Source organism: Sardina pilchardus, chromosome 2 (assembly GCF_963854185.1).
Source record: "Sardina pilchardus chromosome 2, fSarPil1.1, whole genome shotgun sequence".
Classification (NCBI taxonomy): domain Eukaryota; kingdom Metazoa; phylum Chordata; class Actinopteri; order Clupeiformes; family Clupeidae; genus Sardina; species Sardina pilchardus.
This window is the reverse complement of record NC_084995.1, coordinates 5232402-5248649: the sequence shown is the minus strand read 5'-3', so window position 1 is coordinate 5248649 and position 16248 is coordinate 5232402. Positions and strand designations below refer to the sequence as shown.

Sequence of the window (16248 nt, the reverse complement as noted above, 5' to 3'; positions counted from 1 at the left end):
TCTGAGTACTAGCAACATTACTATTATAATCAATTACTAACCTGCAACCTTTTAACCAAATCAACCAATGCATTTTCATTCTATGACACATTTGTAATTCTGCCCCCACTTGTGTGTGTGGTAATGATGAAGTCTAACCAGCTACATTAGAATAGATGGATATAGGGCTAACCAATTTCCCAAGGGAAACTCTGATGCTGAAATTCTTTTCAAACTTTTACTGTAAAACTAAGCAGAACAACAGAGTACATTTCAGTTATTTCCTTCAATGTTTTGTTAGAGTGCAGTCACGTAGGCTATCATTCCAAGTTACAGAATAGAAACTAATGTGTTAGCTTATGGCTAATGTCTATGAGAAATCCCATAGAAATCCCAACGGTTAGCATAATCGATAAAATGTCTTTGTTTACAACTGAATATTAAAATAATCAAGGCTAATGTTTTCTTTCCATACAACAACGTTACCGTGTAGGAAAAAACGACTGTTTCACTTATCAATGCCACTTGAACAAAGTAGCTGCAAAACCAGCGTAAAACATAAACATCAGGCATGTGTGTGACAACGTGCACCGTGAACATGTGACTTGCTCTTGCACTGCTGCAGCCAGTGCTTCTCTCACTTCTGTTGCACATCTCCTGATTTCGTGAATGTAGGCTATGGAATTTCAATGCATGATGAGACGATAAAATAATTATCGGTGTTAATTGATTGATGAGTTAACGTGATATTAACGCGTTAACGTGCCCCGCCCTAATATTTACACATGTCATTGTATATTAGGCAAATCACTTTGTTACTTTGAAGGAGTGTTGACACAGCTTCTGTGATATTGAGAAACACCGTTATGTAGGTATGCCTTTTACCAACGACTACTTATGAAAATTAGTGTGACTGATTCCTAATATGTTGCAATCATTTGGTAATCAGATATGTTTGTCCTTTATAATTGTTCTGGTAAATACACTCAGCTGTTGACTTGTAGAGAAAAAACTAAATCACTATCTACCATGTCCCAGAGAAGCACCGAATATCTAGGAGATATCTAGATTTTTTTCCACTCACCTCTTTCTTGACAGCACGCAATCCCATGATCTTCTCAACAACAGGCCCCTCTGTATCTGCCACCTCCTGGGGGAAAAAAAGAACATTGATTCATATATCATACAAAATAGATTCACACAAAATAACTCCATCAATGAACAGTATTAAGTGTCTTGCTATTGTATTATTCTTTATATTAGTAAGACTAATGAGTTCAGCTGCTAACCTGCTGTTCAGAGGCATTGGAAGGGGACTTGGGACCAGTGGAGTTGTCATCATCATCATCAGAAATCTTGAATTCAAGGTCCTCTGTATACCGTTTTCTCTTCACCTGACGACTGGACCGTCTCTTCTGCAACCAAATTTCGTATTTCAGGACAATTGTCAATACCTCCTAGCATGCAGCACAGTATTACCTACAGGTACATCTAATGGCAAGGCTTGGGAATCTACATCATTGGAATAGATAAGGAAAAAGCACTAATAAAACACTAATAAAAATAAAAATAATAATAATAAAAAAAAACCTACTGATATTTTCTTCAACTATTAAGACACAGCAGGTAAAAACATTGCAATACAATATACATCAAATATAACTAGAAAATGTAATTCCATGGAAGGAATTACCATTGCATGTAAATGCAAAACGGTTGCCGACTGTATAAAACATTGTATTAGGCCTATAGTTAAAAAGACAACTAGGCTACACAGAAGAATAGATAAACAACAATAACCCAATTACAATTCCACTGAAATTACTTGGAAAGTCACATTTAAAAAGTGATTTATGAAAATGCATCAAAATTGTGGATATAGGCTATTTTGGAAAATAACTTCATTTAGGCCTAGAATTTAAAAGACTGAAATGAAGTTGCCTACTTAAAAACGAGTTGCAAGAGCTGACACTTTAGTAGCCTACAGTGACGACTGGTAGGATAGCTTATAGCCTTCATATCTACACTAATGCAGGTTAAAAGTAGGCCATAGGCTATAGATTTAGACACCATTGGAATACGGAATACAATCTCAAACAACGCCAATCAATCAACGATGATGCAGCAACAGGTAGGATAGCCTATCTAGCAAATGCAACGTTAGCTTACAGTAGGATATTTTATGTAGGCTACACATATTACAAGATGAGCTAGCATGTTCTTCGAAGTGTTTCCAGGTGTGTGATTGTCCTAATAGGAATGTACAATAAGCTGTTAACAAAGGTTTTTAATTTGTGAATGATGCCGAAAGCTTTAAATGATTGCCTGGCTGGCAAGTCCCTATAGCTGAAACGACTAGCTTGCTAACAAACAAACGTGAAAATGATAGCAATGCAGTTTGTACTAGAAACGACTGTGATAAGAAGGCTTGAACCTAAATGGTGCAACTAGTTGCTTGTAACTTGCTAGTAACTTGCTTGTCGTTAGCTAAATACAGTGTTTACGTTTACGAGGTTAGATTGTCTTTAGCTGTCGATAACGTTACCAAGAGCAAACCGGTTATTGTAACGATATAAAACAAATAAAGTAAGGAGTAGCAGGAGACAAGACGATAACGTCCTGGTTTACATGGTAGAATGTTTTCATAGCTGTTACAGCCTGGTGCAGCGGTGGCATTTTGGATTAAAGATCCTTGATTACTGACAGCTGAGCACTGACGTAACAATTAATCTTTGCTGCCAAAGGGTCTCAACGTTAACTATGGGAATTTTAAAATCTTTTATCGTAATTATCTCTACAAGCATAAAGTTCACAAATGTGAAAAATACATTGGACAAATCTCCGTTACAAGACCTTTGTAGGAGTGTTTGAATGACGTCAAACGGTTAAGTGGTTTTAGCGTTATAAAACGTGGATTTTGGTCGGAGGAAGAATAATAACATTAAGAAGAATAGGGATAACAGTACATTGCATTCACATGCAATGTAATAATATCTTAATTGCCGTTTTAACCAGGATTGAGCTAACATTATTTGAACTACAGTCAGTTCACAACAAGGAAGCTGCTGAGTCTTTCACCGTTTAAGTCAAATTATTTATATATGTTATGGTTATGGTTATTTAGCGACATACAAATAAATAACAATACAAATTAAATAACAGTGAACAATTACAAAATAGGGAGAATAGCAATATTATCAATAAAACAATCATTTAAGCACTAATCTAATGAGAAATAAAACAATGAAATGAGAATGGCAATCAAATAAGTCACTCAGTTAGTTATATAATAACAATAACTATAGCATGGTATGGCTAAATTTAAGGACAATAGCAGAATAAATGTCAAATTCTAACAATGGACAAAATAACAAAACACATAACAAACGCTCAAAAGACTAAGTGCATATTAAACAAATATGCCTTAAGACCCCTCTTAAAAGATCCAAAACTGTTGCTGGAACGGAGAGCACTGGGCAACTCATTCCACCAACACGGAACCACTGAAGAACAGGATCTACAGTTTGACCTAGCATGTATGGTTTGTCGACATAACAGACGCTCCTCAGAAGATCACAATGGGCGGTTGGGAATGTACATCTTGATCAAAGAACTGAAGTAGCTAGGAGCAGATCCAGTCAGTGTCCTATAGGCCAGAGTGAGAGATTTAAATTTAATTCTGGCTACTATAGGGAGCCAGTGGAGAGCAACTAGGAGAGGGGTTACATGTGTCCTCTTTGGCTGATTGAAGACCAGTCGTGCTGCAGCATTCTGAATCAACTGTAGTGGTCTTAATACGCAAGCAGCTAACAGGGAATTACAGTAGTCCAGCTTGGAGATAACCATTGCCTGTACAAGAAGCTGAGTGGAATCTTGTGTCAGATAAGGTCTGATCTTCCTAATGTTGTACAGGGTATACCGACATGACTTTGCAATTGAGGCAACATGCTCAGAGAAAGTAAGTTGGTCATCAATTATGACACCCAAGTTACGTGCCGATCTAGTTGGAGTCAATGAGGATGAATCAAGCTGGATGTTCATCTGTTGGGGAATGGCTGTTTTTGCTGGAAACACCAAGAGCTCAGTTTTTGAAAGATTAAGCTGAAGGTGCTGATCCTTCATCCAGATTGAAATATCTTTCAGGCATGCAGAGATCCGATGGGAAACACTAGAGTCCTCAGGTGGGAAGGATAGGAAAAGTTGAGTGTCGTCCGCATAGCAATGATATTCAAATCCATGAGAGCAAATAATCCCACCTAAAGAAGTGGTGTAAATAGAGAAGAGGAGGGAGGGAGGAGGATACTGATCCTTGAGGGACTCCTGTAGTGAGGTCATGAGACTTTGATATCTGTCCCTGCCAAGACACGCTAAAAAAACGCCCTTTAAGGTAAGATTTGAACCAGTCAAGAGCTTTCCCAGAAATTCCCAGTTCATATAGTGTAGAAAGGAGAATGTCATGGTTAACCGTATCAAAGGCTGCAGATAAATCTAACAGAATTAACACTGATGACTGAGCAGAGGACTTAGCTACTCTCAATGCTTCAGTCACAGATAGAAGAGCAGTTTCAGTAGAATGACCACTCTTGAAACCAGACTGCATAGGGTCTAGTAGGTTATTCTGATAGAGGAAGTCACACATTTGCTTGAAGACCACTTTCTCCAAAACCTTTGACAAGAAAGGAAGAAGGGAGACAGGTCTGTAGTTCTTCACATCAGTTGAATTAAGTGTACTTTTCTTCAGCAAAGGTGTAATTCTTGCCTGTTTAAAAGAAGAAGGAACTATTCCAGAACTGAGTGAAGTATTAAATACATGTGTGACTGCTGGTATAATAGCGGGTGCTATAGACTGCAGGAGAGTAGACGGGACAGGATCCAAAGGGCATGTGGTTGGACGGCTTCGCTGAAGCAGTTGAGAGACCGCTTCCTCATCAAGAGGAGAGAAAAAGTCCAATGATGGCATCATGCTAAAACCAGGCAGAGTCCTTCTTACAGGGTCATCAAACTGAGCACTTATCTTAGCAACTTTCTCAGTGAAAAATGTTGCAAAGTCATCTGCTGACAGTGAAGTAGCTGATGGCGGTGGTGGAGGATTTTTTTTTTTTTTTAAAGATTATTTTTTGGGCTTTTTATGCCTTTAATGGACAGGACAGTAGAGAGAATGACAGGAAGTGAGTGGAAGAGAGAGTCGGGGTGGGATCCGGAAAGGACCACGGGGCGGGAATCGAACATGGGTCGCCGGCGTACGGTGCAGGTGCCCCAGCCACTGCCGGGGCCGAGAAGAGACTTGAACGTAGAAAAAAGTTTTCTGCCGTCAGTGGCGTTCTCAATCTTACTCTGATAGTATGTTCTTTTTGCAAGTGTGACAGTGGATGAAAAAGATGAAAGCATAGACTGGTATTTACTAAGCAGGGATGTGATTGGCAAAGGACAAAAAAGCAGGAAAATATATTCCCCCCCCCCCCCCCCCCCCCCCCCCGTGTAAAAAAAAGTTTGTGAACTGCTGCTCTCGTGTATATAGTTAAGGTACGGTAGTGTCGGCTACTGTGCACGTCATAAATGTAATTTACTAGGCAGGTCCGGGAGCATGCCCCCCCGGGAGAAATTTTTTGAAAAATAACCCCTTAAATGACGACATCTGATGACTTTTGAGAACTATTGATAAATATATTTCAAACATTATAAAATATTACAATATAGTCTATAAGGCCTAAAGACACTCATTTATAGAAAAGTAACCTAGGCCTACTCAAGACTAAACCAGATATGGCTGAGATATGGCTGAAATATGTAGGCTGAAATATGTAGGCTTACAGTCCTCTAGACTAGTCCTGTACAATATAGTGAACCATAGGCCTATTGACACTGATGCTGATTGAAGAGGTTGCTTGAAAGTTGTTGTATTTAAGTTCCAAAGAAAATCAAATTGCAACACTCCCTCTCCTTCCAAAGTAACATGTCCTAACTCTCCTCCTAAAATAAATTACAGGCACTGTTATACAGTAGGCTACATCACTAGTTGTCTAAGTGCACGTACTAACTAAATGGAGAGCTAGGATTAAAATTCAGACTGTGTCTTTAAATAGGCGACTTTTTTCTATCAGCACAATGCTACAGTAGGCCATTTCCACTAAAAATTCAGCTCAATATCTCAGCACTATCGTCATACGTTTGCAGATGGCTAGGCCTAATACCGAAATATGTTTTGAATGACATGGGGCGCACGGATGTGAACGGCTGGACAAACGCGAAATGACAATTGTTAGCTAAACAATTTAGTAGACCTAAGGTAGACAGGCTTTGTGGTTAAAACGATGAAAACCAGTAGGCTAGTCTGTCACAGCTAACTTCAAGCACAGTAGCCTAGACTAGTTTACACGCGCAGAAATTAAAAGTCAATATCAGCATCACGAGATTGCTGTCATTATCGGAAAATCCAGACACGTCAAACTGGACGCGAACGCGTGGCAAAGCCAAAAAACAACTTCATTAATGATATCTTTTTAAATAAATAATTTGATCTTTACCGTTTCGCTTCAGCTAAGAAACAAATAGTTCACCACACACATCGAACTTGCATCAAACATTCATCAACACGTCTGCTTTCACTTTCAATGAAATCCACTAGGCCTCCGGACAAGGCTTGCGGAGTGATGAATGAAATAAGCACCAAACCCGTCGTCATTGTCAGCGGCATATTATTGGTCTCCCCCGAGAAAATTTTGTAAATATTGTTATGTAAATGCATCAATTCTGCGCACTTTCAGCCTACAGCAATGGTCTGTGTTGGGCTACAGATACCAACGCCCCCCCCCCCCCCCCCTAAAAAAAACCCCCAAAAAAAACATCGATTTTGCATGATTCACGAGGGTCGCATTTTTACGCCTGAAAATCCGGATTTCCGGATAAATCCGGAAGAATCACATCCCTGCTAAGATCATTTCTATCTCCAGATTTATGCCATTTCCTTTCAGCAGCTCTAAGTTCCTTGCGACCTGAGCATATACTGTTTGTCAGCCATGGATGGCGAGGTTTAGATCGAGTGGGTCTTGTGGAAAGAGGACATGCTACATTCAGACAGGATGCCAGTGTAGAGCAAAGAGTCTCTGTAGCGTCATTAACCTCAAGTGATGAGAATGAACTCGGAATAGGTAGAGCAGAAGTTACTAATGTTGCAAAATGTTCACTTGAGAGGCTTCTGAGGTTCCGTCGGCATGACATCGTCGGAGCAGGAACTGTAGGGTTATCAAGGAGACGCACAGAGAATCTAATGAAGTAATATAGCGCATTTAACGTGCACAGAGTGCAACCCAACCCAGTGTCTGTCATGAGTGTGGTCACGGAGAGTAATAGTGACCTGTTCACTGCAGAAAACACCTGCTGGTTGGGTTAGGGTTAGGGATAGAAAAGATTGGACAAAATTGGATTCACATTGGATAAACATTCACAAAAATAGCATAGTTATACATGGTTATACAACAGTTCAAATACACACGTTTCCATTACATGTATTCATTAATATTATTCAGAAGGAACAATTAATGCCATTACAGGGTGTCTACGGGGATAAACAAGTTCAAGACCTTTTAGTACCACTTCCCAATAAAAATTTAAGATCAAACTTACGATCAAAAATACAAAATGAACAGTACTGTAAAATGACAATAATCGGTTTGAACTTCTTTGACCTGAGCCTCGGTGTGCCCTATGACCCAAAAGTCTGCCATGACCAAGATGAAACCACAACCCCGCAAGCATTGCTTTACTAACGTTATCAATTGGTTTCAGTTTCTTTCGCTCAGACTTGCACATGCATGCATTAAATGAACACAAGCCTACCACATAGTTGTATGCCTACATGTTTGATGACGCCAAATTAGCAAGTATTTATTCCTCATTGCTGAAACTTTTGTTTTCTTTTATTTGTCTGTCTGCAGTTCCTTGATCAAATTAGCAGACGAGTGACAGAAGTACTGGACATAATTAGACTCTACAGCTCTGTGGACCAGCAGTCTCCTTGTAGTTTGAGAAACGCTGAAGTAGGTCCAAGTGGCTATCAACACTGGAGGTATATTGCTGTTACTTCACATCATCAAAAGCTGCGCAAACCATAGACAACGCAGCTCATACCGAGGATATTCGACAAGGCCTAACAGATTGCCTGCATTTTCGCGATGACATGACTAAAACAATATTTAAGACCCATCCAATCTGAATTTAAGACAATTTAATACTGTTTAAGGCCTTATTTTTAGGGAAAGTGATTTACAACTTAATGAAGGGTGGGCGCCGGTCCTTAAAAAGTCTTAAGTAAAGGAAAATGGCAACCCAGGTGTTCCAATATCTCAAATTAATGGATGAGGTGGAGGCAAAGAATTTCCTCCAGCAAGTCCATTAATTCCATACATCTGGACATGTCAAAGGCCACTTACCCCCCGGTTGCCACTCATGTATGTAGGCAATAGTGATGCATTTATACTATACATATTCTAGCACTACAAAGGAAATACACTCTTCAGTTTAAAAATAAGTCGACTTGTTCAATGCACTACTTTCCTTTGTTACTGACCGTGATAACCGCACAGCATAGTTCACTTTGCATACAGTTCGGTTACAGTTGATTCTATTGTTGTAAAACCTGCTTCCAAGCTCAACCATTGTTTACTATGGTTGCTATAGTCACCATTCAAAAGAGCTTTAATATGGAACAGTAGTTAAACCTTTTTCTACTAAAATGAATACCCCTCCATCAAAAGATAAGTTGTTTTCTCCAGAAATGGAATGATGCCTATTTTGGAATGATGCAATGTCGTTTAACTATTGCAATTGACAATATCAAGACCCCCCCCCCCCCCGCCCTTCATGGAGCATCTCTTCATTTCAAATATGCACAGGAGACGTTCCAATCCTAGTGTTATAGGGAGGGTACAGCTGTAACACAACATTACCACATTGTCAACAGATCTCTTAAAAATATTTTGCCATTTCAGCTCAAGAGGAAAAATAGTTACCTGAACACCATCGTCATCCTCCTCTTCCTCTGGAGAGGGAGGTGGTGTCTTCTCTGTGTCTGAAGTGACAGATGGCTCCCTCTTCCGCTTGGATTCCTTCTTGGTGCCCACACCACTATCAGAGTCTGACTTCTTCGTGCTGAGAGGGGAGAGAGGGAAAAGAGGGGAGAGAGGGGAAAGAGGGAGAAATGGAGACAAACTTTTACTGTAACTACACATGTCACAAAGCACAGTAATCAGTACTTTCTACACAAAAAAACAGGTCTCAATGATAACTGAGTTGGATCGCAAAGAAATTAAATAAAAAGCAAACTACATCTTGTAAAATGATTGACTTATTCCAGCTTCTTAAAATATAGTGAGGGGGAATAGTGTTTGTGTGTGTGTGTAATAAGGGACATGAAAGAACTAGAGAAGTCAGGCCAGAACAGACTCCTCTTCCAGTGCAGTGTGGTTCCTGCTCTCATGCTGCCACAGCTTACACAATGCCCTGGAGGCTGTGGTGCTAGCTCGCTCTGGGGGCCCCCCTCGCCTTTCATTCGCACGCCAAGAGCAATCAAATCGCCCTGGTAACTGGCGCTCACGTGACCTGCACCTGTTCCTCTGGCTGGACGCCACTGGCTAAAGCCATCTGCTTGCTTCTGTCAGTTACTCTCTCTCTACCTCTTGTGCTCTAGCACTTCTACTCAAAGCACCTGCACTGCTTCAGTGTCTACGGGTTTCAGACTGTCAATGCTTCAGCAAAAGGAGCCAAAAAGAGTGAGAACAGGGGAAAAAAACATACAAAGGACAAGGGAAAGCGAGAAGGGCAGGGGGAGGAGAGGAGAGAGCAGGGCTAGAGGAGAGCTGATGGGCTGCTGGGTGGGAGGACGAAGAGGGGGAGGGAAAAGGATGACAGAGCTGTGCTCTCCCATGGCTGACCTTTCTGAAGCACAGAGGGCAGGGCTTTGGTTCAGAGACTAGACACACACACACACACACACACACACACACACACTCCTCCTCCTCAAAGGCCAAGCTTCTTTAGAGTAGCCTCTGCTGAAATACCACCCCTCCCCCATTTGTACGATGAAAGAGTGAGCAGGAGAGGGAGAAAATGGAGGGGGGGTTTGGAGTGGCGCTGGGTAAAAGGAGAAAATGCTTTGGGTAGCTTATTCTTCCGCTCCCTCGCCCTGTGTTTCAGCAGGGGAAGTACACGGGGCTGGGTGGATGTAATTGGCGTTAGCATGGCAGAGAGACCTGCTGCTCTAGCTCCATGAGACTCAGTGGCCGTGAGGGGGGTTAATGGGACACCTGCCTTCATCAGCAAGATGACTCATCTTCTACTGGATCCCCCAACCCCCAATGAGTATTCTCCCCAAGCCAAATAGCCTGTAACCCACATGTCTGTTTCCTCTCAACAGTACACTTGATGCTATGACGCACACACACAAAAGGGCAAGCTTAACACACAGGCACACACACAAGTGTGTGTGTGTGTGTGTGTGTGCACACCCCTTCGTTAACTGGCTCTCCACAGATCAGAAAATGTTTCATGAAAAAACAAACCTGAAACCACACAATTCAAAGACATCTGCATTAAACATGAAAACAACACTTACAGGCAAAGGTGAAGAGCAGAAAGCGTGTTTAACTGACCAAAGCAGAGAGCCATGCAAGTAGTGGTGCAAGATAGTGGTGCAAGATAGCCAAGCCTGAGATATACTCTTCCCATTCTCAAACAAAATAGCTATTCCAGTTTTCAACCCTACTGGGGCTATCTAGAGTAGAGGTTAAGGTGCAAATCCTTATTCATAGGGAAATGAAAACATTCACTTTGTGTGAAAGTCTTTGTGTGAAAGCATGTAAACACAGTGAATGGGGTGGGGGTGGGCTAAATGTAAGCTTTCCTGAGGCCCAATACATGCACTCTGCACTCTGACATGTGACTAGTTTATCAAAACGGTATGAAACAGTGTTACGGAGTAACTCTCCTGTTGTTTAACCAACTACATGCTTTTGACAAGTCAGAGCAATTTTAAAGGTGGACAAAAATACTGTAGGAGGAGTCATGAAACATCTGCTGAGATTCAAAAAGCACATGCTGCCATGCTCAATTTTGGAGGTATGCTGGCTAGCAATTTTCTGCGCGTCAGAAAGTAAATACGTTTCACAAAATCAATATTTGTTTTCTGAGATACAAAGCCAATAGACAGCCAAATACATCTAATTCTAAGCATTTCTTACAAAAATTATAGTTGTATAGGTGTGTGTGTGTGTGTGTGTGTGTGTGTGTGTGTTTCACATGATGCAAGGTCAAAAGACTTAATTACATGCTCATCATTCTACCATCTTTCAACTGAATTATTACACGAGAGTAAGGGAGCAAGATGAACAAAACATAACAGACTACAAGTAAATATCTGAGAGGATGAGTGGGCAAAGAAAAATGGCCAATCACATGCTAATTGCTTGGAATGAAAAATGCTAAGAAAGTCCTTGTTCAATAGTGAAGTCACTTACTCAGTTCCTATAGTTGATCAAAAGCCAGCATGAGACTCCTGTAGTAAACTTGTAAGTGCCAAATACACCAAAATCAACTAATCTGGTGTGGTCTGATTTATGAACCAGCATTGTGACCACACTGCCATTATCTGCCATTTTGCATTTCTAGATCCCATCCACAACACACACTCACCCCTCCCCCTTAAATGACCCAGAGCCGTGGGCACTGCAGATGCAACACTTTTCATCTGTAAAATGACAGTAGAGGAAAGACCAGGTGAAAAAAATGTAGAGTGCAAAAGTGCTGCTGTATATGTATGTATGTATGTGTGTGTATGTGTGTGTGTGTGTGTGTGTGTTTCGGGGATGACTCTTTCCTTAGAAAGATCATGTTACCTCAGCCAAAGGAGGAGGGAGGAAAGGGGGTGGGTGGGGGGGGGGGGTTAAATCAACCTCATTTCACATTTCGCAGTCATCTCTGTTAAATACAGCATTTATTGGGATAGAATGGTGAGACTTGGAATGCCAACTGCACTCTGATTTTGGAAATTAACACCTGTCAGAACTACAGCTCGGACATTTACTTAACAAAACTACTACTTTAAAAAAAAAAAAAATCCAATCTACAAAATGGGGTGTGCAAATCTACAAAACATGGGGTGTGCCAAGGCAGTGGCACTAAAGTTAATAAACGATTTGTTTTGTCTTCAATACTCATTAACAATTTGCCTGAAATTGTAGGCTATTTGAAATAAAATGTGGCCGTCTATTTAATCTGTATACCATTTCACGCTTTTGTCCATCTCTTTTGACAGGCCTGCCATTTATATTGGTCAAGGAATGTTACACTTCATAGCTCAAACACAGCATACTGACACAGCTGTATTCAGAAGTAGTAGCAAAAAGTTGTCATCTTATATTACAGTGCATAGCCAAAAGAATACCTGCCTATGAACCTGACCCACCTCCTTTTGTTATGATGAACAGAACATAGAAAATTAGGAGCTGAGCAAAAAAGAGGAGCTATAGACAAGTAGTGGGCTACAATAAATGCTTGAGCTAGTCTAAAAAAGCTACACGTCAAGTGTGGGGGCGATAAACCTATGCTGTGACTTGTGCATCACGGTGATGTGACATGAGCCATTTTCTCATAGAAAATCCTATGCTGTGGCCCGTGAGAAAAAAGGTTTGGGAAAGACTGCACTAAAGAACACCTGATGAACTAGAAAGAAATATACCATCAAACATTGCTCCAGCTCAGTGGAGCGCAGAAACACATGACTGCACACAATAGGTTCTCCATCTACACCAGGGTTGGTCAGGAAACATTTCAGCAGCGACTAAATGAGCATATGATCATCTCGACTGTGATGTTCTGTGTATATGGAGTTTAGTGAACTCTGAAGTGGCTCAACTGGTGTTTCACTACATTCATAATGGTCTCTAGAGCTCTATCATAGGCTATGTGAATGCCCCTGCAATATGATAGATCGTGAGGTGTGCCATGGGAAATTGTCCAATTTCATCTCTCACGGTAAACTGGTGTGCAGCGGAACAGTGGTGGAAAATGACTTCACAAGACCACCATCATCTAATCACCATCTATTAACTACACCACCACCAATACTTTGGTCCACTGTCTTGCGGATGAAATAGATCCCAGTCAACAGGCCATCAACAGGGTGATGGAGTTATGGTAAAAAAAGGATTATAGCCTTCCTTGTTATAGATTAATTTTACATACTATACCAGCATATAAATAATTCCTAGCCCACCAGATTGTGTCTACCATGCTTGACAGATGGTGTCAGAGCTCCCTTTTTTAACAAAATACCCTTTCATTTAGGATAGCTAATATAAAAAAAATCGATTGCATATTACGTTTGCTGCTAGTTGGAAGAAGGCTACCAGACACTCTAGATGTGCAAGCGAATCAAGAGTAGGTCATATAAGTTTGAAAGTAAAACTTAAAGTATCACTGGTAATGTTAGGTCTAACACACAATGGTCAACATCATTTTTTTTCACAGATCAGGCCATCGACCAGGTCATGGTACATTTAAACTGATAAAGGGGTTTGCTTAGCGATTCACTCGCATCTTTAAGTCTAGAATGCTCCCAAACTAGAGCTGTGAAAATTCCCAGATGCGTATCAGTAATGTATTTGAACGTTAATCGACTTTCTGTTACACAACAGCAAATGGCTATTTAGAGATTTAGTTTGCAATTATAAAACCGTTCCCAAAGAGTCAAGGTGGAATTTATCTTTCTTGAGGTGGGATTTTGTCTTAGCTACTTTTGTGTACCCTTGCTATACATCTGCATCTCATTGAAACATATTTGGTATAGTATCGAGAAGGAATGCAAGGCAAATTCCTGGATTTTCCATCATAAAAATAAACTGGCAACAATTTATTCTGTGTGTTTGTCCCTGTAAGCAGGTCAATAACTACATTCACTTAAGGAAAGCTGGCAATACCTTGGCTTCTTGGAGCTCTTGGCTTTAGGGGTGGATGTTGCCTTAGCCTTCTTCTCCTTGAGCTCTTTGGGTGTTTTGGGAGTCTTGGGCTCCTTCTCCTTTGGTTTCTTCTTACTCTTCTTCTGTGCAGGGTGGGTCTGGGTTGCATCCGGGCTCACCACAGCCTCAGGGTCCTTCTCCACACTGCCGGACTGCCCGTCCTCAGTCTCGCTCACCTTGGCTTTCTTCTTCTTTTTCTTTTTTGGCTTCTGGTTGCTTTCCATCTGCTGCTGGTCACAGTTGGTTGGCTGAGGGCTTTGGCCACAGGTAGAGGTGGGAGGCCCGCTGGGTGTGGTCACCTCTACTGGAGGCTCTGATGGGGAATGCTACCAGGGAAACAGAGACAGCAACAAACATCAGAGGAAGGAGCAGACAAGTGCACAATAATAATTCTACTTTGGCTTTAACGTTAAAATCCCAACATGCCTAATGCAGGTCTGTGTACCTACAGAGAGAAATAAGATTGAAGCTCACATTACAGGCAATCAAGTTGTATGAACTCTCACTCATACAAGCAAGACAACAACTCCAGTGTCCAAGATAACATTCCCTAGAGAATTTGGACTGGCCCCTTGTTTACTGGGTTAGAAGTCACGTTCACATTGTCCCCTTGGAATTATACGGTTCTATCGGCATTAGTAGTTCCGAGACATTGAGCTTCAAAGTTTTAGAATTCCTTTGAGTTATATTTAAAGGAATAGTTCGGTATTTTACACTAAGCCCGTTTTCTGTATTGCCTAGCATGCATTTCAGTGTTTGACACTGAAATCTCGACGATTGATCCCGTTTCTGCAATTTGGCTGCATTAGAATGTTCTCTGTATGGCTTAAAACAGCTCTAAATGTTCGTTTTTTAAAATGTGCAACTTACCGAGTGGTTACTGGTCTTCAACGATCTTCTATAGCAAGTTTCGCAGCGAAATACAGCTTCTGTCAACTTTTATCAGTGATTTTCGAACTCCCAGAAGTACTTTTTCAGATACCTGACAACCGTGTGTGCCTAATATAACACAACAGAAGTTCAATTTCGCTGCGAAACTTGCTACAGATGACCGTTGAAGACCAGTAACCACTCTGTGAGTTGCACATTTTCAAAAACGAACGTTTAGGGGTGTTTTAAGGACAGAATAGACCATGCCCGTAGCGAGCAATGTTAAAGCCACAGAGAAAATTCTAATGTAGCCAATTTGCAGAAACGGGATCAATCGTCAAGAGTTCGGTGTCAAACACTCGTTTGCATCCTAGGCAATACAGAAAACGGGCTTAAAGTGTAAAATACCGAACTATTCCTTTAAGTGGAACAATCCTCTTTAGATATTACATACAAAAATGCATACAACTTCAAGAAACACCTCTCCAGCTTCAACCAGTTAGCACCATAGGCAAGGTGAGCTGACTGGCAGAAAAACTGACATTGGCCCATCACCAGTCTCCAACTAACTTGCCAGACATGCTCTTTCACTTAAGCAGTGTCATGATGGTCGGGCTCATGTTGAATCCTGGCTATTCATACCAGAGGGTCAAGGCTGTGTAGATTAGCCTCGGCATGTTAGCAAGCGAGCATGTTAGCAAGTATGGCGCCTGATGGAGCATTTAGAACCAGCTCCGTGTACGAAAATCTGTGTTGGGCACGAGCTCTCATGCGCGCACATGTTGGTGGACGGGTACCTACAGCCAATCAGCACTCCGTGCGACACTCCACTGGACTCAGGTGTGCGTTACCGAGCAACTTGTTCTGCTTGTTGTTACGCGGCAAGCAAGGTATGTGCATTATCTCCACCCTCTGAACTGGAGGATGACTCTTTTTACAGAATGTCCAATAAAAATCAATGTAGGTCCATGCGTCATTTCCAGCTTTGGAACTTCGCGCATGGTCAGAGCTGACTGGCGCTGGATCGGAGCTCCGGTGTTCAATATGGCGTTGACTATGAATTGGCCTGATTTACTAGCCTAGCCTCTGCCATTCATTTGAATGGAGGGTGGGACTTAGTCACGCTTTCCAGTTATATATAATACCTCCATGATTCATATTGTGCTCGTACACGTTGCTCCTCAAAACTCCCTTCCTCTTTTCCCCAGTCTCTGTACACCCCTTTCCCTTCAGGCCAATTCCCACCAAGGATTCGCGAGACAAAACGGTTACAGAGACAAGTTGCAGTGTTTTGAATTAAACAGAGCTTTGCAAGCAGTGGAGTCAGTATTTGGAAGGTAAGCTTCAGCCAGTTAGCATCCCTGATGGCCGTCACATCTTTAAATGGCGT

General features: G+C 41.4%; 1 protein-coding gene across 2 annotated transcripts in view; it reads right to left on the bottom strand.

Moving 5' to 3' along the window:
* chd7 (chromodomain helicase DNA binding protein 7) overlaps positions 1 to 16248 on the bottom strand; it is an 84761-nt gene that overhangs the window by 43734 nt on the left and 24779 nt on the right. For both annotated transcript variants that reach the window (XM_062517336.1, XM_062517337.1), the window contains exons 3-6: positions 13950 to 14314; positions 8988 to 9126; positions 1269 to 1394; positions 1064 to 1129 (exon numbers count right to left, since the gene is read on the bottom strand). In XM_062517336.1, the coding sequence (XP_062373320.1) occupies positions 1064 to 1129; positions 1269 to 1394; positions 8988 to 9126; positions 13950 to 14314 (696 nt within the window). The remainder of the gene's footprint in view (positions 1 to 1063; positions 1130 to 1268; positions 1395 to 8987; positions 9127 to 13949; positions 14315 to 16248) is intronic.